At 29.5% G+C, this 24,537-nt stretch overlaps 1 protein-coding gene across 1 annotated transcript; it reads right to left on the bottom strand.

The window, feature by feature from the left end:
- Positions 1–223: 223 nt before the first annotated feature.
- LOC107439967 (uncharacterized) lies at positions 224–7,887 on the bottom strand. The gene is made up of 2 exons (XM_016052726.4): positions 7,504–7,887; positions 224–1,074 (listed from the first exon to the last, which is right to left on the bottom strand). The coding sequence occupies exons 1-2, from the start codon at positions 7,686–7,688 to the stop codon at positions 426–428; spliced, it is 834 nt and encodes a 277-aa protein (XP_015908212.2). The 5' UTR covers positions 7,689–7,887; the 3' UTR covers positions 224–425.
- Between the last annotated feature and the right edge of the window lie 16,650 nt (positions 7,888–24,537).

Here is a 24,537-nt window from a genome sequence, read left to right on the forward strand (position 1 = left end):
ACAGCACGAGTGCTACAAATTTAATTGCCTGACATAAAACCTAATTTAAGATTATGAACAATGAAAACAATGAAATATTTTACTCCTCTGATCGCTGAAAAAAATTAGGAGCTGCTGCTCTGTCTTTCTTGTGGACTTGGACTAAATTATTCATTGAATTACGAAAATTTTCCGCAAAAAATTTACAGTTCAGAATAAACTATTAATGAAATTTTACACTAAAGGCACGCAAACAATATTTATTAGAATAATTAAAATTTTGCGTTAATAGAATGCATGTATGATAGCATGAAACATTCAATAGAATGTTATCCATTAAACAAATAATACTTATAAAGACACTTACGACAAATCTGTTGTCTTAAAAAAAACATACATATAACAACTTTTAACGTTGTCTAAAAAGTAGTTATTCCTGAGATTGCCTATTTTTTGATTGCATTGCAACTTGTGGGTAAATTTTCAACAAGTTTGGGAACAGTGGCAACGATACGAGTGGGGGCACCACTTCCTTTTACTATTTTCTGTGGCAATGCTGTTAAAGATGCCCCGTAGAGGGGCAGTTCTTTTTTAACTGCAACACTCTCTAAAAGGAAAATCCCCCTTGGTAACATAGCATTATGGCAAGCCAAGTTATTGCTGAAAAATATTACGCCACTCTCAGGAGACAGTGTATCACTTCCGAGTCCTTTTATGTTCCGGTTTTCAGCTAACCAATGGCAGGCTTCTACGGACATACCCGGATAGTGTATTTGGCTTGTGTCTTCAGCAGTATCAGCTGTACCCAAGTATGCAGCTTGGTCATTATACTTCTCTGCCCAACCCGTTCTGATTAAGACAATAGTTCCATTGAGGCTTTGACCAGTGCCAGACTCCCACTCAAGAAAATCTTGTACGGTCACTTCAGCGTCTACATTGAGCCTTGCTCGTTCAGTGATGTCTACTACAGCTGCCGGACCATGAAACTGTGAAACGGGCATTTCATCTATGTTTATTCCATCTGGCACAACGTGGGAGGGAGCGTCCATGTGAGTACCGGAATGGGAATTCTGAGAATATATCTCGGCTTTAAACCTGGAATAGAAAAAATTATCTTAAGGATTGCTGAGCTTAAATTTTTTTAATCATCATAGTGATTTAGCGCTTTTACAAAAACATACTTAATACTACGCAAGAATCTAGTTACTCTATAGAGCTTGCGCAGAGCACATGCACAGAAATGTACGGAATACCATGTGATAGTGGTAAATCGCCCTGTATTACAATGATTATTATGTAAAAATGTAGTCGGTGTATAACAACTTAAATGTTCGCACAGTTTTTGTTACTACAATATTTTAATTTGTGATTATGCCTTACCATGTGATTTAAATCAGATTGAATTGAATTCTTGTTGGCGAAGTCACACGTATGTGTCGAACTTGATTGGCTTCTCAATCGACAAATGCCGAGATTTACCTTCAATGACGACGCTTGCAGGTATCTAATTAAAGAGTTTAGTGGAAGAATACCGAAACGACATTCTGTATTATTTAACCACAACAAGAGTTTACGGGTGCAGAGTGAGCTTAAAGCGAACCCGTAGAGTTCACTCCAGCGAATTAGAGGAAGAATGACAAGAGGAGAAGAAAGAGAAATTAAGAAACAGAAAGTAAATCTGGAAAACTTATTTGGTATATTTTTTAATAATCATCGTTGAACAGCCGGTCTAAATTTGAGTTCACAACTACCAATGTTCAACTCCGTAATCTTGAAGTTTTAAACCCAATTCAGGAAACAAGGGAACTCCTGGATCAGTACTCACAGAGGTATTGATTTGTTATAGGAACTTGGAAGACTTAGTGACTCCGACAGATTTAAAGCGCACCATTCACCATTTAATGCGTGAGGATTCTTCGAGTAGCTGGATACGAACTCCATTCCCACGAACACGAGACCAACTACCTACCAATAAGGCTATTTGGGCCCTATTCGGCGTATTTTTTTATTCTTTATTTTATTACCGTCGTTGAACAGCTGACCCAATTTTGTGTTTACGACTACTATTGTTGAACTCCGAATTTTTGTAATTTTGAACCCAATCCAGAAGACAACTTTTTTAAAGAGCTTAAGAGTGTCCAAAGAATACCAGTTTAGAATTCTCGTCAAAAGAAATATTCGCTCATGTTTCGAGAGCTATAACTTTCCCTAGCCTTCCCGCCACCCGTCAACTGGTTGTGGTTGAATAATAAAAATGAGACGATTTAGGGTTTCAAACTTGTTTTAGACAAATATATGTATACAGCTAAATTTTTTTTAACTGTCAGGTCATTAACCCCTTAACGGACAGATTGTTTGAAAAAAAACGGCCAAAAAAAAATCAATTTTTTTAATGTAAAAAAACACATTTTAGAACATCGTCTTTTCTTTTGGTGGACAATTTTGATATATTGCGCTTTTGTTCCGTAGAAAAATGCTATATTAAAAGCCGTCAACTGCTCTGAACATGCCAAAAAAATTAACAGAACGGTAAAACGGTCGTGGTTTAATAAATTCAATTTCATATATTTTTATCCATCACTATTTCTAAATAATTCGTAGGCTGATATGATTCACCACTTAATGGGTCTTACGCATACCTGCCAACTCTTCCGGATTTTCCGGAAGATTTTATTTTCATATTTAAAGTGGTAGTAAGTATATACCATTTTTCCTTTTATAAACTTAATTTTTAGATGATTTTGATCACCACTATTCTTACAAAAATTAAGCAGATATATTAATATGCGTTACTATCATGGTTGTTAACTTAAGTTTTCTCAAATACAACGTATTTGTTTGCTTAAAATTGAAGTTTTAATTCCATTTTAATACCACTGGGAAAAATTATAATGGAAGGGATTAAAAGTTGGCAGGTATGGTCTTACGTCTTGCTATGCCTTTTAAAAAGCAAACAAAAGTAGTCAAATATTTTCAAAATTTACTTTGTAGTTACTTAAGTTTTTTGTTATTATTTTGTCGTGTCCGTGGAGCAGTTAGCATTTCTGATCAACCTTCGCCGTCCTGGTTCCGGATTATGTACGTAATGGTTTCGGACTGTGAGCCTCCCTCCGCCTTCCAATATAAAATACTTATTAGTTCTATTGGTAATTATGAAGGAAACATATCACCAAATAATATTCTTATTGTATTCTACTGAAATTTTGAGTTTCTATTGTCATTGGTAATTTTTTTAGTTTCGCATGACGAATATACGCATGACACGCATATGAATCTTAATAGAAAATCCCCAATAAATAAATTGTGTCATTTAGTTCAATAATTTAGGCGAAAATCTAACTGTGAACTCCAGCAGAAAATGATTGACCTGTAAAATATCAGGGTTCCAGCGGTCCTTGAAAAATTTAAAAAGTGGTAGCAAATTTAGGGTGGAGCTACAATATACTTTTATATTTTAATATACTTTTTCATCGTAAAGTGCAGAAATTTTCGTGCATATATATATTTTTTAGAAAACAATTTTTAGTGGTGGCTACACAGAAATAAAAATGTCAAAATTTCTTTTATTTTTATTACCACTTTTTAAAATTCTCAAGGACCGTGGGAACCCTGAATATTTTGTCCCAGCAAGGTCTAACGACGGTGCTGGAATAATTTCGTAATTCTCGAATGAAAAGTAAATTTAAGTATTTTTCTATCGTCTTGAAAAAAAAAATCTTTGCTGAAATTCGTTTGCTTTTTTCCAGGTCGTGGGAACCCTGTTGGATCTTTCTTTTCATCTTATATGTTGTTTAACAACCTCACCGACTGCTGATGTTTATTTCTGGATGAAGGCCCAGATTTAAAATCAGACTAAGTTTAAATTACACGAAATTTTCTAGCGTTGACTACCACTTTAGTTTTTAAAGTATGACAATTGCTCGATTCCAGATCAATATGTACATATTTACATTAACATTATTAATAAATTCTAATGACGTTAACGTTCTGCAAGAAAAATTCCATGAATGAAACAATTGAGCTACCAGTCCTAATCTTTTCGAAAAGACTTCACTGGAACGATGGCACTTAATTCATTGGCTTACGGCTTATGACCTTTAGAAATTTAAAACTTTTATTTCTCTAAATATTCAGCTGTTTTTAGCTACCACTTATCGTTAAACAAAAAATAGATAAAGTATGCCTCTTCCTATCTTGTCTTCTTCATGGTTATAAGAATATAATTCATTTATTTTCTTCACTCCGTCTGTAACTAAGTACAGAACAGGGGTGAAAGCGAGACGGAAAAGAAGAAAGGCTGGTAGTAAAAACTTTTCAGTTATAGCTAGTTTTCGAGAGGAGTTACCATGCCTGCCAACTCTTCCGGATTTTCTTGAAGATTTTATTTTCATATTTAAAGTGGTAGCAAATATATACTATTTTTTCGTTTATAATTTTAATTTTTAAATGATTTTGATCACCACTATTCTTACAAAAATTAAGCACATATATCAATATGCGTTACTATCATGGTTGTCAACTTAAGTTTTCTCAAATACAACGTATTTGTTTGCTTAAAATTGAAGTTTTAATTCCATTTTAATATCACTGGAAAAAATTATAATGGAAAGGATGAAAAGTTAACTTATTCTTTTTAAAACTATTCAACAATATCTACTTTATCCTTGGAAAATAAGCAGTTTTACATATAGGTTAAAATTATAAAAGAAATCTTGATAGTTACAGATATTTTATTTTTCTCCAAAAAAATGCTAAAATCAAATGTCTTTCGTACCAGTTTTCACACTTTTCCGTCTTGCTATAAAAGAGCTTTCAGCCATGGTACAGAAATGCCAACTTGCCAAGGACAGCAATTATGTATTTTAAAGTGGTAGTTTATCAATTGTGATTCTTGGTTTAATAAATTCAATTTAGTAGATTTTTATCCACCACCATTTCTAAGCAATTCGTAAGCTTATATAATTCACCACTTTATAGTGCTATACCTTTTAAAAAGCAAGCAAAAATAGTCAAATATTTACAAAATTTACTTTGTAGTTATTTACCGTTTTTTTAAAATAATTTTGTCTCATCCGGAGCAGTTGGCATCTCTGAATGTATGTACTAATTTTTCAATTTTGTAATTATTCCCTTCCTGTAAATATATAAATACTAATTTTTTTCGATTATGTATATATTTTATGTTATTCCTATGTTATTCGGAGTCCTCGTATTAAATAACGTTTATCCTTGTATTTTATCAATTATTATTCGGATCCTTTTTTTTCCGTATATATCTTTCATATTACTGTACTGTTTACTTATATCACTCGATCCTACATATCCTACTTCCGTTGCTTTTAGCAAATATTTTTAGATGAAGAGTCAAGTGGCGCAAGGCAGGTACCTCACTCAATACTCTCACATTATAGCTACCAGGTTAGCCTAAAATTTTAAAAAATTTTTTTTGATAAATAAAAAGCACAAACCTATTTAAGGAGATTAGAATTCGCAACTTTTTTCCAGTATATTTCTTTCTAGTTTGCTTTTGCATGTGAAAGCAATTAATATTTCCGCTTTAACACGTTCACGCCGGGTTGACCCACCGGTGGGTCACGCTAGATTGTCTCATCTTGGCAGCGCACCGGAGTAAAAACTGGTAACAATAATTTTCATTTTTTAATTTTTTTCCGGGAATAATAAAATTTCATAACTACCAATTGTTTTTAACGGATGTAATTTTTATATTGAATTGCTTCTTCACCGTGATCAATTTCCTTACAATGAATTGTTATTGTTGAGAATAGATTAACTCCTTCCGAATATTATCTAATATTGAAATAGTTCTTCTACCAGTATTTTCTCTTTTCCCGTACAAGTATTTTCACTTTTCACGGCGTGAACGTGTTAAATATATCTAATTTACAATCCAATAATGGTGACGTAACGGCAGGCACAATTTAATACCTTCATAGATTAAATAAAAAAAATTGAAATTTCTATCACTTGCTGTAATTTTATTCGCACGTAGGAAGCATCGCTGATGTCATGAATGCTGAAGTGTTGCATATGAATTTATGTATCTGAATTACATAGCTCAAAGAATATTTAACTACTTATTATATATCATATTATTATCAGAAATTTTACCGATCTTTTTATATTTCTATGTTTGTTTATTTAAATGTACTGGTGGTTAAGGTCATTTTAAATTTAATTTATAAATGCAAGTAGTAAATAGAAAGCATACATATTACTGTCATTTTAAATATAAAATTAAAATTTTGCGCAAAAGTTATCTTATTTAGACTAGTTGACGGCAACTTTGATACTTTTTGTATTACTACCTTTATTTTAGGATAGAAATCCTTTTCATTAGTTTTCTAAATCAGTTTTTAATAGCTTTTACTAACATCTACTTCTATTTTAGCTATTATTTATTTGTCTACTATAAGAACCTCAAGATATTATAATAAGTTTGCTTGAATTGTAGTTTTAGTACTATACCATACCTGCCAACTCTTCCGGATTTTCCGGAAGATTTTATTTTCATATTTATAGTGAATTTCATTTTCAATACTCAAGTTATTCCAATTAACTTTTTAAATTATAATGATAATTATAAATGAGTTTAACCACCACTACATATAAATAATTACAATAAATATATAAAAGCATAATTATCCTATAGCAAGTGATTTTCAACGGGATGAAAATATAAATATACAGTAGGGAACATCACTATTCCGGATAACTGATTTTTCCGGTTTTCTGAATCGCTACAAAAAGCCGTTTTTTTATTGTTAAACCCAACTAAAAAAGAATTTTTTTTAGGAAATAATCTTCAAAAGAAGAAAAAACGATGAAGTAATACACTAATGATTATTTCCAAAATGATGGTAAGGTGAACATCTTTCAAAAAAGAAAGAAAAATCCTAAAATCTTATAAGGAAAAAAAAAATTTGTTTAAAAAATGGCGGGAAAATTTATCGAATTTCGTTCCGGTTTTCTGATTTTCGGATAACGGGTTCTGTACTGTATTTTTGAATCAGATTGTTTTTCGTTTATTGTATTACAACCACTCTGAAAATCCATTTTCGGAAAGAGTGAAAGTTGGCAGGTATGCTATACTCATGATAAATACCACATGCCTTAACCATTTAACGGGCCATTTATTTCTAGTAAAGGTAAATTAAACTATTTTTTGAATTGAAATTGTTATAAGAATAGTAATCGATATAAGAAAGAAAAAACCCATTTAGTTTTAAAAAAAGCAATTTTTTTGGTGGTAAATATATTTAACACGACCATATATTCCTTATTGATTTTTATTCTTCCTTATTTATAAAATAAATTTTATAAATGCTACAAACTTCAAAAGGAATTATGTATTTTATAACTTTTATACGCTTTTTTAAACTAACAAATGGTTACCAATTTTATTCAAGCGCTCTTCAAGAAAGCTGAAGTTATTAACAAATGGAAAGCTAAATTAAAAGTGGTGGGAAGTATACTTCCCACGGCTTTCGAAAGGGTTAAACTCACCATAAACCACCAAAGTCATCAGAAGATGAGTTCATTAATTGATCTATCTGGAAGAATTTTCGAAATCCAGGCAACACCACAGCCGTTTCTTCAAAAGTATGCGTCAAATCAAAATAACGTACATTAGTGGGCATTGCATTTATGGATCCTACCAAACTTAGAGCGAAAACCAAAAGCGGAGACATTTTATTTTCACAACACTATTTCTCAAAACGAAATGATAGAGTTAAAACTTTTATTGAGAAAAACACATTTTGATCAAATTGTTCTAAAATAAATAATTTATATTTCCAAAGTTAATGAAAACTCTGCTCTAATCGCATAAAAGATCTCCACCAAACAATTTCTAATCTACTTGGCAATGAAAGTTTGTTATTTATGATTGATGATATTTAAACTAAACAAGCTTTCTTTCGTCAATACAGATAAGAATAGAAATCTAGAAGAAATGGAAGAATTTTTCTTTTATATAACAAAAATTATATAATTAATATAATTTTTTTTCTTCCTTTTCTTTAATGTTGCATTTAATTTTTAAAATGAAATTACTGTACTCCTAAAGTACGTATGCCTTACCTATATCAGAGATGCCAACTGCTCCTGACAAGCCAAAATAATTTTTAAAAACACGGTAAATAACTACAGAGTAAATTTTGCAAATATTTGCTTATTTGTGTTGTTTTTTAAAAGGTTTCGCATGATGAATTATGGATAAAGTGGTGAATTATATAAGCCTACGAATCAGTTAGAAATAGTGGTGGATAAAAATCTACAAAATTGAATTTATTAAACCAAGAATCACAATTGATAAACTACCACTGTAAAATATATATTTGCTGTCTGGAGCAAGTTGGCATCGCTGCTATATGCCTAATATTATAATCCTCAAATTAACGTACATAACAGTGACGCACATTACTTACGGTGTGAAAAGAAAAGGAACAACCTGAATTACTTTTGATCTAATGATATGATTTTCATATGCCAAGACTTAATATTTCTAGGGCTCCAATATATATGTATGTGCGAAATAAATTTGAGACAGAAAACTAAAGTCAAAATTGTTAACGCATTGCATGAGGGCAGCTTTTCCAAAAACTGTATTACAGCCGTTATAGATTAAAATTTTAAGATAGTTGGTTGGGAAGATTTCTTGAACGTTGGAGCAAATTTGTCTCTATCAGGTCTGAAAGCAAGACAGAAAAAATAATAAACTGGTAGTAAACGTATTTCAGTAATCAGGATTTAAATAAGTAAAAAACGGTAGCTTAAATGTAGGCGTTGCAAATTTGACATATTTTCTTTGCTTTTACTTTAATTATTGTTAGTTTAATCACTTATATAATAAATGCTAGTTCAAAGTATAACTAAATAATTTTATTTTGAACTAAGTAATGGTGAAATAAATAAATTAAACTATGTATTATAACCCCGCCCACAAATAAACTGCTAAAGAATTATTTTGATTACCAGTTTTATCTTTTTACCCTGATTGATACGGCTTTATGCTGGCACGTATTTGTGACAATCGGCGCGAGAGGGTTAATAGTTGATTATTCTCAACTCCTATTCCTGGCACATTCACATGTTTTTCCACACCATGGCAAGTGCCATTTTTCTCATCACTTCTCATTTTGGACTTCTCAATTTTTGTAATCAGTTCTTTAAGTATGCATCCTCTACTTCATGATGAATGGGAAAAGGGCCTATTTTAGGACTCAGATGCCCAGTTCTAACAGGCAAGCCAGACCAGATCTTTGAATTCACTTCCAATAGTAAACTGGAAGAAAAAAAATGCCACAAAGTGTTGCTAATATTAATCCATTTTAATGAAATTTAGAATTTTATTATTAACCACTATTGGGGCATTTTTAATCTCCCGTGGCAAACCTGCAATGTTCATAAAAAGTTTACTTTTGCGCAAGAAAAGAGAACGTGAGCTGCTCAATGCATAAAAAGTAGTTACATATACGAGCTTTAAAGCTTGTTTAAACTGAGTTAAGAACTTTTTTCTCGTAACTACCATTTTTATTTTTAAAATATTCATTGTTTTGACCTAATGTATAAAAAGTAGTTACATATAAGAGTTTTAAAGCTTGTTTAAACTGAGTTAAGAACTTTCTTCTCGTAACTACCATTTTAATATTTAAAATATTCATTATTTTGACCTAATGTATAAAAAGTAGTTACATATAAGAGTTTTAAAGCTTGTTTAAACTGAGTTAAGAACTTTTTTCTCGTAACTACCATTTTAATATTTAAAATATTCATTATTTTGACCTAATGTATAAAAAGTAGTTACATATAAGAGTTTTAAAGCTTGTTTAAACTGAGTTAAGAACTTTCTTCTCGTAACTACCATTTTAATATTTAAAATATTCATTGTTTTAACCTAATGTATAAAAAGTAGTTACATATATGAGTTTTAAAACTTGTTTAAAGTGAGTTAAGAACTTTCTTTTCGTAACTACCATTTTAATATTTAAAATATTCATTATTTTGACTTTAAAATGGTACCTGCGAGAAGAAATTTCTTAACACAGTTTATTTCTCAATTTAGTAATAAAATGTAATTATAAAATGTAGGGCATTTTCGACCAAAAGGAAACAAATAAAAAAAAATTGCGATCAAGTGGCGACTGTCAAACAATTTTCTGATCACTAAATATTATATTTAGTCTCCCTCTTGGTTGTGGTGTGGTGACCGCTAATTCTGTCCTCAACTCTATCCCCCTTAAATATTGTCCATGAATTCATATGGGATATACTGTAATGATCCTCTTAACGTATTGGAAGTGTAAAAAAAATTTTGGTATATTTAAAATCCCTGCAACCTCAAGTAGTAAAATTCAGTGCCAAAATCTCAAGCCCCAATCAGGAAGAAAAAAAAAAGCCTGTTAAATTGGGATAATTAAAATACAAAATCTGTTAAGGTACTATCTTATAAACATATAAGGAAAACATAAAAAAGGCAGCATAACATTTATTGTCTATTTAGAATAGCTTTAAAATCCACATGAGTAAAAAAGACCCTAAATTCTCATTCAGTCTTAATGTAGCTCGAAAATTAATGATAATTAAATAAAATCACTTATGCTAATGACTTTAATCTGATCCTGAGATCTGTTTGGTTCCTTTGTCATTTCTTGACTCACTTTTCTGTGTATTTTTTCTTCTGTTCACTGGAAATAAAAGAGTCAGATATCATTAAGTGTACGTATTTTTGCTGACATCAATTATTCGCAGGAAGGACATCTAAACGATTTCAACTTTTCTGTTGCAGCTTCAAGGGAAAAATGCATTATTTGGCTAAGTGATTTCTGAACAATTAAAAGCTCATTTCTTAACAGACACTAACTGAGGGCATCATTATTTTTCTGCTGTTATTGGATTTTCAGCAGAATGGGTAATGACTTCAAAACAGAATAAGAAAAAAAGCAAACAATTTGTTGCATGTTTATGTTTCTTATAATGGTTTATCTCATAACCCTGTATTACCTTAAATAAAATTTAGTAGTTTTTTAATCGGAACTATTGTGAATTTAAATTTATTCTTTAAAGAATTTTTTTTTAATGATTTAGCAGGATACAGAGATGCCTACTAGCTCCGGACAACGGATAAATATTTTCGAGTGCAAGTCTTTTAATCTAAGATTTATTGGTTTAGTAAATTTGATTTATACTTAAAATTGCTTCTAAATAACTCAAAGGCTTCTGTAATACGCCAGTTTGATGCCACTAAGCTCCGGCGTAGGGAAAAGGAACATAAATGATATCGGGTCAGGAGTGTACCACCCCTAGTATATAAACTAATTGTTTCCTTATTGGTTTAATATCTTTAATTTTATTTTATAACCGTCGTTGAACAGCAGACCGAATTTTTAGTTTACGACTTCCAATGACCAGCTCCGTATCCTTGTAATTTTGAACCCAATCCAGCAAGGAAACTCCTGGTTTAAGTATTGGGAGAAACCCAATACTTAAACCCGTCAAACGCAGTGTGGACCGTAGAGGTGGCTGGTTCGAATCCAGTCATTACCCTGGATGTATTCTTTGTGATGTCCTTCTCTAAATTCTTCTATCTTTCTTTCTACTTGGCAAGGGTTTATAAGCCTAAATTGAGCAAACAAACCTGGAAATGTATGTAATTTCATTAAAAGCAATAAAACAGTACAATGAAGTTCAGAAATGTCATTCTTATTAAACGAATAAGGTTTATTTTGACTTTATTTGCTTTAACTTTAAATATCGTGAGGAATTGCAGGTTAGTATACATGGATTTTAGAAAGTTCTTTCTATTTTCATCATTATATTACTTCTGTTATGTAATAGAAATTAGAAACTGTATAATTACATAGAAGTCCTGTAAAAGTTTCATAATTTTCCTGGTGCCATTAACCCTTCTTTCTCCCTTTTCGCTCCCTTAAAATTGACGGCATGAAGTTTCGCCCTTTCTATGTCTTGTGCCTGTGATATATCCGGGCAGGAGTAATCAAAAGTAACGCGCCTAAAAGACTTTAAGAATCTATTTCTTTTGTCAGACTAGTTTCTCACTCCATGCAATAGATGGCAGTGCAAGGCTATTTGAAATGTGTTTAGAGAAAGATTATTTTTGTTATATGTCCGTGTTTATCAAGCAAGTAAGCTAAAAGCTAATCCTCAAATTAAAAATGAATACAGATATTGTACTTACCCTTAGTTTCATTTAATTCTCTCAAATAAAAATATAGACACTTCTATGATCATTTTCTTCAAAATTAGAGACCACTAAGGGATTAAAGTTATATACGTAATGGAACAGAATTTTATAAAATTTTTTTACTTGCATATGAGTGGAGGTGGTTACAATGGATTTTAAAAACAAATTTGTTAATATAAATTTTAAGGTAAAAAGAACTTAACTTTTAATGTTTCAGATATATTTAAAGCAGTGTTATTTCAACTTATCTATAACTCACTGCTAAAATTTTTGATTCAAGCTTTCCATTTATTTATATTTTTCTAATTTTATTTAATTCTTCTAAAAAATAAAAAATTTGCAAATTTGTAGAAAAAATTTGCAAAATTGATAAGTCAAAACAGCACAAATACACAATCGAAAAATAAACTTTAATAGTTGTTGCCAGATCCCGCTTGGAAAAAAAAAAGCTAAGAGAAATGAAAAGTTTTCCCCCCTTTTGTGAAACATCCTTAATGCCTTTAAGGCAACAAGGACTAGCGCCACCTGGCGTAACTTCCACACACCAGCCGATTACTATACGCTTGAACTAAAGTGGCTACTAATGACAACGTTCAGAAAAAGTCTCATTTGGTAGTTATTTTAGCAGAAAATTAGATTTCATTTAAAAGGGAGATTCTTTCAAAGTTAGAGTGTTATTTTTTGTTTTCTCATTTTTAAGACCTTTTTCCCTTCCGTTTCTAAACGTTCCAATTTTTGCTGAAAGAAGAGTTATTCATCAGGATATGTGAAAAGGAAAAATAACGGATACTTAACAAAAATATGAATATTTCATGTGGCTTTAATTGTAAAATATATCATGATGAAAAGGGATTATTTCCAAAATACATATTTCGAATTTCTTCTGATAAGATATCTTTACTTTAAAATTTGAATTAGAGTATGCAACATTTTACATTTTGTAATAACAAGGCATTATTCGCACAGCCCTTATGAAGTTTAAAAAGTGGCCTCAATCATATATGGCAGTACTTTTACTTTCGTTACTTGTACCTCCGGTACAAGTAAAAAGTACGTACTTTTACTTGTACTTCGTTACGTTTTAAATTTAGTACTTTTACTTGTACTTTCGTTACTTTTTTAGGGAAAAAGTACAAGTTTTCGTAACGGAAATATCGAATGAAATCGCTACTTTTTTCTAAAACTTTCTAAGTAAGCTTTCTAAAAAAAAATTTAATTAAAAAAAATGCTTATGTTTTTTTAATTTATAAAATTAATGTGCAATATATATGCATTCACAGCTAACTTCGTGTTTAAATACCTTCTGTTTCAACTTATACTGCACATTCAATTATTTTTTACTAGCTCAAAGATCACAAAGCTATCTGAAACCCGTGTTTGCTTTGTTTATGTTTGTGCTTTTAAAACGTGTTTCTAAAGAGTAAAACAATTTTAAATCAATGGTAATTTAAATAAATAAAAATAATAAACTAAAAATTAAAATCAATAGATAAAATTTCTTTTTCGTGCAAATTCATAAAAAGTTTGATATTAAAATTATATTTGATTTTAAAATTATATTATACGATTATATTATAAAATTATATTATAATATTCTTCCGAATTTAAAAATAAATTAATATCCATAACTTTCAAAATTAAAAAAAATTAAATAAATAACAAAAATTTTGCAAAAATATTAAGGAACGTAAGAATATTATTCAATAAAATTTTAGGTTACTTTGAATTTTCGATTTCCTAGAAATGTACTTTTAAATCGTTACTTTTTTTGTTTAGTACTTGTACTTTTACTTGTACTTTTTACTCGTTACTTTTTAAAATAAGAACTTTTTACTCATTACACTTTTTAAAAATACTTGTACTTTTACTCGTTACTTTTTAAAAGTAACGTTGCCGTATATGGTCTCAATATTAAAATTTAAAAAAAAATTGAAAATTTTTTCGTTAGCTTTCGCTTAAAAATTCACATGGCATAACTATGTACAACTTTGTACTATGTACAACTATGTCCCGATTTTCCGAGTTAATGTGAACCACGTCTAACTCAGGTGAACAAAAAATTAAAAATTTTATTAATACTTATACTTCACTCGCTTCAACAGGTGATTTTTAAGGGCATATTAAATGGTAACAAAAGACTCGTTTCGCCATTTTATTTTTGCTTTAATAAATTTGATTTTGAGTGATTTTAACCATCACTTTTTATACACAATTTAAACAAAAATGCGGATAAGACCTGATAATCGTGAGAGGAAATTTGATTGCTCTAAATATTATTATACTATTACTTGAAATATAGGAATATACAACTCTCTGTGATATGTAACTAGATATGTATAATTTATATTTAATATAATTATATTTATTAACATATATAATTTAATACATAATAAATAATATATAATAAATAATATATAATTTATATTTAATAACAAAATATTTTATCTATGTAAAAAAAAAAGCATTATACACAGCTAAAGTTGATGAAGTTGGTTCCCAATTTTACAGATGAGTTGGTGAGCGATAGCAAACAATAGGCGAAGACCTCTTAGTAACAGTCAATGAGAAAATTAAACTGTAAGATATGCAAAGTCTTATATTATTTTAAACAAAGCATTTTTAAATGATAAAATACAAATTCGAATAAAATTCAATTTATTTATCTTGGGAAATAATATGAGCGATACTTTTTTCTTCTTCTGAATTCTAATAGTCAGATACTACCTGACCGAGAATGCTCAAATTTTGTGTTTTGTCATTTTAAATTACATAGCTTAAAATATAAAAATTTAAAAATAAAATACATTTTTTGTATCGGTATTCAATGAAATAATAGAAAATAGTTAACAATTATTAAGAATAATTCTGCGGGACTATTTTCGGATTAACGAGTCAAGTATAAAGTTTCAACCACTCTCTTGATTAAGATATTATTTTCCAGATAACGGCTTTACCACTTTGTACTCGTTTGTCTCTTTACTTTTCTATTGTCACTTGGTGCTTGATGAAGCCTCTTGCTTATAAAACAAAAAGTAAGGGATATAAATTTTTATGTCACTATTTATGCTTTTTTTATTTTTATTTTTTTATTTATTAATTTTTTTTTGTATACGAATCACTAAATATACCCTATTGTCAAGTTGGATAAGAACCAGCATTGAATACATGAAAATCTGATTTTTGGAACAGAAGTTATTTAAGGTGATGTCTTTTTTATGCTGCTATAAATAAGAAAATTTTTCTTAACTACTGTACAAATTGAAAGTTATGCAAAAAAGAAGCTTAACTACTAGTGATATTGTCACAAGTCTCCATAAAATTCCTAAAAATCATGAAAAGTAATTAGAAGATACTCCCTCAACTTCTAATTAATTTTTTTTCTCGCTTTATTCAGCTTACAGCTCCTAGAGGAGAACAAGTCTTCTTAAAATAAGAACTTAAATACGATTCGTTCTCTCTTAAGAAAACGAACCTTCCATCAACAGAAGAAGAATGTGAGGGGTGCTGCGGGGAGAGGTGACTACGAAGTGTAAAATTTTCGAACGCTTCAGCAACTTCAGCAGTTACAGTGAAAACACTTCAATTTTGATGCTCTTTACACCCTTACGGGGCTTTCAAAAGTTCGAAAACGTATTAAGGCTCTAGTTAAACGGATTAGTAAAATTACTTTACTTAAAACACAAAATTCGATTCAGGATTTTTTTTTTCACACTCTCTAGTAGACTGTGTATTTTATCTAAACATATATTTATCTAATTGTATTCCGGTTTTAATTCGTTGGATTTAAGTATTTTTTTGCTCGGAATTTCCCGGCGAGGAAGATTTAACGCTTGACAGAGTGCGGTTAGAAATAATATAAAGACAATAAACCGTTAAGTAGCTAATTATAAGAAGCATTAGGAGAGCGTTTTTTTTTAAAATTCTTTTTTATTTTACTCTTCAAATACTTAACTCTTTTTTTTAGTTTTCTGGTAAAAATTAATTAAATTATAGTTAGGTATAAAAGATTAAATTATCTTACAAATGTTCAATAATTAAGGAAATAAGCATATGTATGTATCAATGCATATATATATATATATATATTCTTTACGTGCGTTTAAACTATTTAAAAAAATGGTAGTTAAAGTTGTAATAAATTAAATTCACTCAAGCTTGAATCGAGCATGAATACAAAAATTTTACTACAGTATTAAAAAAAAAATGTAGAAATAGACAATTACGAACGAAAATATTGAACGTTAATTGCAGTAGCCTTCAAGTAAAGATGTTGTATATATAATATATATATATATATATATATATATATATATATATATATATATATATATATATATATATATATATATATATATATATATACAATTAATTTAATACAAATTTCTCAACCATCAATCAAATAAGTTGGGGGCTTTTATTTCATTTTTGTATTAGAGTGTAGTTTTCAATAGTCACGACTATTTTTATCAGTTTTAAAAAGCGTTTTATTTATATAATGAACGTAGATTATCGTATTTTTATATGCAAGAACGACGTACTTTTATGATTTAAAAAGTATATTATTTATCTAAGGAACGTAGATAAACATATTTTTAAATGTATGAACGAAACAAAATGATAAAGAAGTAAGTAAATCATTCCATGACCGTAACGGAAAAATTACATTTCGGAATCGCTTGATATACATGGGACAGGAAAACAAATTAAGTTAATAATAAAAAAAGGACTTGCGAATTTTATTTTAATAATAAGTAAAATGAGTTTAAAATTGTCGTTCATAGGAACACAGCCTGGTTGTCATTTCAAATATTACTTAAAATAATGAATGAAAAGAAACTAACAAGTGTGATGCAATCATAACAATTATATTACACAATCCTTTATATAAATTAAGCAAAACTGTTGTTGTTGTTTCTAATCCCCAAGAGGTCCATCCCAATTAGACCAATTCCATAAGTCCAAAAAAAGCAAAACTAAATCACTATAACAAGAAACAAATATCACTTGCGATTTTCTTTTCTTATAATAAGTTTAAAGTAGTCGTTTATGCAGAATTTGTTCATCAAAAATGTTATTTCACACATTTCTTAAATAATAAAAAAAATCAAGTAAATTATGAAGCAACTATTACAAAAATTACATTTCAGGTTAGTTTCTTATTAATCGGGCAAAAACAAAACTAATAGCACCATTGAAACAAAATAAAATATCGCTTGCGAATTTCCTTTTTCATAATAAGTGAAATGAATTATAAATTGTCGTTTAAGATAAAAACACCATTTTATTATTATTTCAAGCAGTTCGTAAAACAATAAAAAGTTAATAAAATATCACTCGATCAGGACGAAAAATGTATTTCAGAATCATTTTGATATGAATAGAAAAAATAAATAAAATCTATATAACAAGAAATGAATATCGCTTGCAATTTTGCTTTCTTATAATGATTATAAAGTAGTCATTTACGGATGCAAAATTCGCTTGCTTTTTATTTTAACGTTTATTAGAATAGTAGGAAAAAAACTCAAAAATTATGACGCGTTTATAAAAATTGTTTGAAGCAAAATCGAATAATATAAAGTGCAAATCGTTGTAATTTTAAGGCAAACTGCACAGCTATAGTCATCAAAGGACTAAATGGCTGCATTTTACATCAGCGAAGTAATTATGCCTAATAATCATTCTCAAAATCGACTCTTGAATTTAAAGTGCTTCGCTAATGTTATGGAGGCATTTAGTTTAACATATTGAAGATCTATTTGTGGGGTTCATTATCAACTCTGAACGATTATTGTTGTTAGTTTATGACTGCCGTTAAGATCTTTTAGCTGCTGGTACGTTAAGATGTCGTGGCTTTAATGTGAGATTCGCAGTCGATTTCGCCATAATGCTTTGACTTTTATTATGTCTGAAATGCTACTTCGCAGTTATTATAATTACTATGAGCGATCAGGCATTACGTTTAATTGTCGCAAAACAGTTTCCCAAAATGTTAACAGAAGAAATTTCGAAGCATGGTTAAAAAAAATCAGAACTCGTATAATCCAAAATGGCAATTTATTAATGTATTTTAAAAGGTGCTCAGATTTGCGGGGAATAAAATAAAGAAATTTTTTCTCTTAATCTAAATACTTCTCCTTTATATAATATATAAGTTTTTTAAAACCAGTAAACTTTAACTGCTCTTTTGTCGAACAAACATATAATACAAAAAAATAAAATAAATTAAAATAAATTATATAAATTAAAGTAAATTAGGAATTAAAGTAAATTAGGAATTAAAGTAAAGAATTTAAGTCTCGAAACTGATTTGGTGTCAAAATTTCTTTATAATGGTAGCAAATCCGCAGAAAGTTAACAGAAAAACTTTAGTAGCATAGATAAAAAATAAAAAAAAAGAAACGATTAGGACTTGTATAACTCTAAATAGCGATTAAGGCAATTAGGCAATATGAAAAAAAGGAGAGAAGTTTTTCTCTTCATTTAAATACTTCTCATTTTCTGAATATGAATGTTATTAAACTGAATTTTTCAATAAATTATAAAATATTCTTTTTTAACAAAAAGATATTACATTAAACTTAAGGTAAAAAAATTACAGCTTGAAATTGAATTGGTTTAAAGCATTCTTAATAATGTGGTAGCAAGTTTGCAGAATGTTAAAAAATCCTTAAATTGTTAACTTTAAATTATAAATCCTTAAATTATTCCATTTTGTTTTTAAAACAGACGTTGAACAGCCGACCCAATTTCTTTAGGTTTATGACTACGGATGTTCAATCAAAATTCGTCCATTTAAAAAACGAAGAAAAAAATAGCGTTGATGGCGGTTCATTACAGCGTTCGTTATGAGGAAGGTTTAAGTGTTATTTTACAGATAGTTAACGAAGATAGTTTTCTCTACGATAAATTAATAATATGAAAATTTACAGAGTGGTCACAATCTGGAAAAACTGAAAAACGGTAGAGAAAGCGTGGAGAAAAGAGTTATTAATTCATATATACCAAAATTTATTTGAAAATTAAATAAAATGTATCTAGATATTGAAAATTACTAATTAAATTCCTAAAATTATAGTGAAATTAAAAGCTTTAGAATTTCTAAATGTTTTCTCTCTTGTATTTCTCAAAAAAAAAAAAAAAGTTTTTTGATCTATTATGCCTCAAAATGTTTTCTTTCCTGTATTTCTTTCACAAAAATATTTTAATTTATTATGCCCCAAAATGTTTTTCTGTCCTGTATTTCTTTAAAAAAAAAGCATTTTAATTTATTATGAGCCAGAACGTTAAAAAAATGTGCCAGTATTTCTTATTAAAAATTGTAATTAGTAAATTTTTTATTTCACATTGTAAACTATTTCAGCGATACGGAGATCCAGTTTAAAATTTATTAAAATATATATAGTCATATTCTTGGTGCAACTAAGAATTTTTATTTAAATTTTAGAAAACTTTTTTTCCCTACAAAATCAAAATTTTCACTTCCAAAATATGGGAGATAGCAGTAAATTTATTCCCAACGATTTAGTCAGGATAAGAATTGAAACTTTTCTTTAATATATCATTCATTTTAATATTCGTATTTCGACAAATTCTGAAAAAAGCAAATCAAACAATGTTTGTACTCAAATATAAAATTTCCTAGATAATTCCATGTAAAAAATAATTTTAGTGGTTTACTTATTTATTTTTTACTTAATTAAAAAAAACTATGGAAAAAAAGTGAAAAAAATGACCTGATGTTAAGCTATGTAAATGAGTTGAAGAATAAAACGTACAGGAGGAAACATCTACTATGTATATTCTCGTTTTTTAGTAACCCAGGGGAACAATTTTTTTTTATCTTTCGTTTCTTCGGTTGTACGAGACTTTTTAACAAATCTTGGATATCTTCCCATCGTTATTTATCGTTATCGTCTGTTAGGCATACATGAAATTTAATATGTATGCCTAACCAGGATTTTTTAGAATTTACTTCTCCGCTACGTTGGAAGTGTAGGAAGAAGGCTATAATACATTTCAGTTTTTGATGTGATAAATTATGATCAAATGTTATAGTCAAAGGAGCAGAGAAGTGCATATCGATGTAAATAAACCTATAGGTTCTTTATAAACTTGTACTTTGAAACAATAAAAAGCTTAACTAAGAATACAATTTTGAAAATAAATCTGTATTTTCGAAACAAAACTAACTTCAGATTCCAAATTTCTCCCCCCGAATAATGTAAGATCAAGTATTGAATAAATGCAACAAAACTTTTTTCCCCCCAGTGCAACGATAATAATAGAAAAATGTGCGGTAAAATGCGCATTTATCGGGAAAATTACTTGATTGTGTTAAATCGTGACTATATTATGAGGACGGTATTTCTTTTTAAATTACTCATTATTAATCTACAAGTCATGGATATGAATATAATTCTTTAAATCAAAATAAAGCATTATCAAATCTTATTTCAAATTGAAAATATTTAACTTGCTTTCAGCCTTTATGGGAATGGAGACAAAAAAATACACGCTATAAGTCCTTTTAGAAAAATGAAGGAGAAAAAAAAAAGATTGAAAGTGTTTTCGTAACAGCTGCAAAAAGAGGAAAGAATTTTTCTTCCTTGGCGTCAAAGCTACACAAAGCCCTAAAGACAAATCGTATGTTTTGCATTCGAAAACCATCCGAAAAAAGAATAAAAAATATTCTCTTATCTCCTCTATTTCTTATGCATAGAACAGCATTTACAATGCATGGGAAGTAAAAAAAAAAACTCTTCTTTACTGATGCCACCTCGAGAAATGTATTTCCATGCATAACATTGCCGCTTGGAAAAGGAGAAAAAAAATACACATTCTAAATTCTGTCTCACGGAAAATATCGTCTGCTTTGCGTTTCATATGTAGCAAGAGAGGCAAAAGCTCTTCAAACTGCAAAAGATCGGATTTATTTGCATGGAAGAGTAAAGATGGAGAAGGGAAAATGCTGTCATAATGCAAAAGGAGAGAGGAGATATACTTTTCCAATCTTCCGCGATATTATAAAGTGTTATTCCCGCTCTATTTCTGGATAAGGAATATAGTTTTGTCTCCTTTTATATAGATATAACATCATACAGAACCGATATAAAACTCTTTAGAACTGAGACTGCCATGAAAATCCTTGGAATTCGAAGGGTACGTAGTACTGTGAGATGTCCCCTGTCGATCGAAGAGAGATCTTTTTGACAAGAGCGAATTGAGAATTTGAATTTTGTAGAAAAGCCGGTACGTTGGCGAGAACTTGTCCGCGACAAAACGATACGATTGTGAATTGAGGAATGTGTTTTTAACCCTACTTTATTCGACAGAAAAAAAAATCAAGGGAAAGAAATAGTCTATTTATCATTCTATTTTAAAGACTGCCTTTAAAACGAAAAATATTTAACATTTAATGCCACTTACTTTACTCAGAGAACTTATTTAGCAATCAAATTCTATTCTTTTGGTATTTTCCTCAACGCTACGTATTTTCCTCAACACAGGTCAGAAAAAAACTCTCAACTGCTAAGCAGCTCATTAGACTTTCTGAATTGACGTTTACTTAAAACAGACGTCAGCTGTCTAGTACTAGATATCTCTTAAGCTTGAGATTGCGTTTGGCATTAAGGCCTTGTAGTAAAAGTGTGGGGAGGTAAGTCTACCGGCCATGCACCTAAATGGCCATTGTTTTTCTATATTACGTTTGTGCTGTCCATATATACTAGACTATATGCCTAGCCATGTCTCTATCCTAGTCTATCATGTCTCTGCCCCTAGTCATCTTATCTTTTTGAGTCACGTCCGAAATGATTAATCAGTGAGAGTCTACCAGAGCAATTCTTAGGTTTGATACTTCCTTAGCCTAACGGATAGATTCTTTAAATAATTAGGAATTAAACCTTAATTGTTCTAATTCTGGATAAGGAATATAGTTTTGTTACCTGATTTATAAACATAGCAATAAAGAACTAATATAGAAGTCTTTAGGATGGAGTCTGCTATGAAAGTTTTGAAATTCGAAAATAGTGCAGGACAATTTTAATTACGGAACCTTTTGCATGGTGGTATAATAGATCGTTTTCTTTCGTAGAGAGAATTTTCTGGTAGGTCAAATATTTTATTGAATAAGTATGTCTTTATTTCACAAAAATAAATTTAAAAAATTAGATAATTGAGTTAACTCGGACCTGCCAACTACTACGCCTTTTGGAAAATATTTTATACAGTGGTAGACATTTTAAAACTAAAGCTTTCAGAATTTTTGGTAATTTTGTTAACATTTTAAAGATTCTCCATGAGAAAGCTACATACCTGTCAACTTTCACTCTTACTGAGAATGAATTTTCCAAGTGGAAGTAAAACAATTACCGAAAAACAACCTTACTCAAAAATATTTTTATATTTTGACTAGGTTAAAATTCGCTATATCGTTAATATTAGTATGCTTTTATATATTTGTCGTAATTATTTAACCGTAGTGGTGGTCAAACTTTTCTATAATTATTATTATAATTCAAAAATTTTAATGACATGACATGAGTTTCGGTACCACTTTAAATACAAAATTAAAATCTTCCGGAAAAACCGGAAGAGTTGGCAGGTATGAAGCTAGATTAAAGCGGATTTGCACATGAACTTTTAAATCATTTATCTGTAGTGGTGTGGAAAATAAGTTCAAATGAGTAAAATAACACATTAACTTAGGTAACACTAGATAAAATTTACACAGAAAGCGTCGAGAGCTGGCAACTCTGGTTAACTGCATTCAAAATTTTGACTGAGTATTCAACAGAGAACTGTTACAAAGGTAATACGTATTGTAACTATGCAAAAAGTATTTTTATGAAAATAGTGGTATTACATTTGCATATAGGATAATTTGATTTTTCAAACGTTGGTTACCACTTAAGCTTTGTACCCCCAGGAAAAAGTATAGGAATAAAGTAATTAAAACACCAGCCTTTAATTGTTTAGAATATGAGAGTTGATGGGATAAAAAAATGTTCCATTTATTTTTAGCAATAATATAAACGGAGATGCCAACTAGAGAATAGATATTTTCGAATGGTAGATTTTTAATGTATGATTCTTGGTTTAGTAAATTTGATTTAATAGTGTTTTTCTTGATTTAATATAATTGATTTGATTTAATAGGGTTCTGAAAGCGAGACGGAAAAGAGAAAAGACTGGTAGTAAAACTATTTCAATGTTAGATAATTTTCGGGAGCAGTAAATCTATTCTTAACAACCTCGAGAACTTTTAAAGCAAATCAAAAACTGTTTGTACAGCATTATAGAATTTGCTTATCCGAAGACAAATCTATGCAAATTATTATTATATTTATTAATTATTATTACAAATTATTACAAATTATATTTATTTATCATTTTTTATAATTTTATTTAAGAATGGTCGAAAAAATTTAGAATCATAAGGTATACTACTTTTAACATGATGCTAAAGAATGTAATTTAAAATAGCAAAACACAAATTTTGAACGATGAAAAGTTCTTCAGAAATTAAATTTTATGTATACTTTTTAAGATTTCTGGAATTAAAGTTACTTTATGTTCAGTTCTTTATATCATGAGTATTCAACCAATTTCGGAAATTTCAACTAGATAGAGGCTGGCCCCAACCAGGAAATATTTAAAAACTTGGGAGCGAAAATGTGAAGTAACGCAATTTTAAAAAAATTCCTAACTTTTAAAATATTTTTTTAAATTGAAGGAAATATATTTAAATGTTAAAAAGACTCAACTTAATTCATAAAATGAAATTGAAAATTTTTTAAATTTACTACATCCTTATGAAACAATTGAATTTTGTTTGGGCACATTACCTTTGGTAATGAATATCTCATTACCTGCAAAGATATCTTCGCTTTTTTAATGAAAAGACTCTTCTAAGAAATTTGAAAACATACGAGTAACTTATAAATATATTATTACTTTAGACTTAGAATCGTTCGTGATACTCAGTACCAGCCCTGGTAGGCTCTCACTGATTCATCGGCTTTGACATGATCCAAAGTGGATAAGATAATGACATGGCTAAGCATACAGTCTTATATATTTCCTGCTCAAATATATCGAACCGCGATAGCTCAGGGGATGGAGCGTTCGCCTTCTAATGAGTTGAACCGGGTTCATATCCCAGCAAAAGTACAAATTCCGCATCCGGCTAGCACCGACCACAGTGCTGACGTAAAATAACCTTAAGGGTAGACGGATCATGGGTTAGAGTCCCTTTGCCGTCTGGCTAATCGTGGGAGGCTCTCGTGGTCTCCATGTAAAGTAAATGCGGGTTAGTTCCATCAAAAAGTCCT

Source organism: Parasteatoda tepidariorum, chromosome 5 (genome assembly GCF_982258835.1).
Source record: "Parasteatoda tepidariorum strain Cologne lab strain chromosome 5, Ptep-v5.0, whole genome shotgun sequence".
Classification (NCBI taxonomy): Eukaryota; Metazoa; Arthropoda; class Arachnida; order Araneae; family Theridiidae; genus Parasteatoda; species Parasteatoda tepidariorum.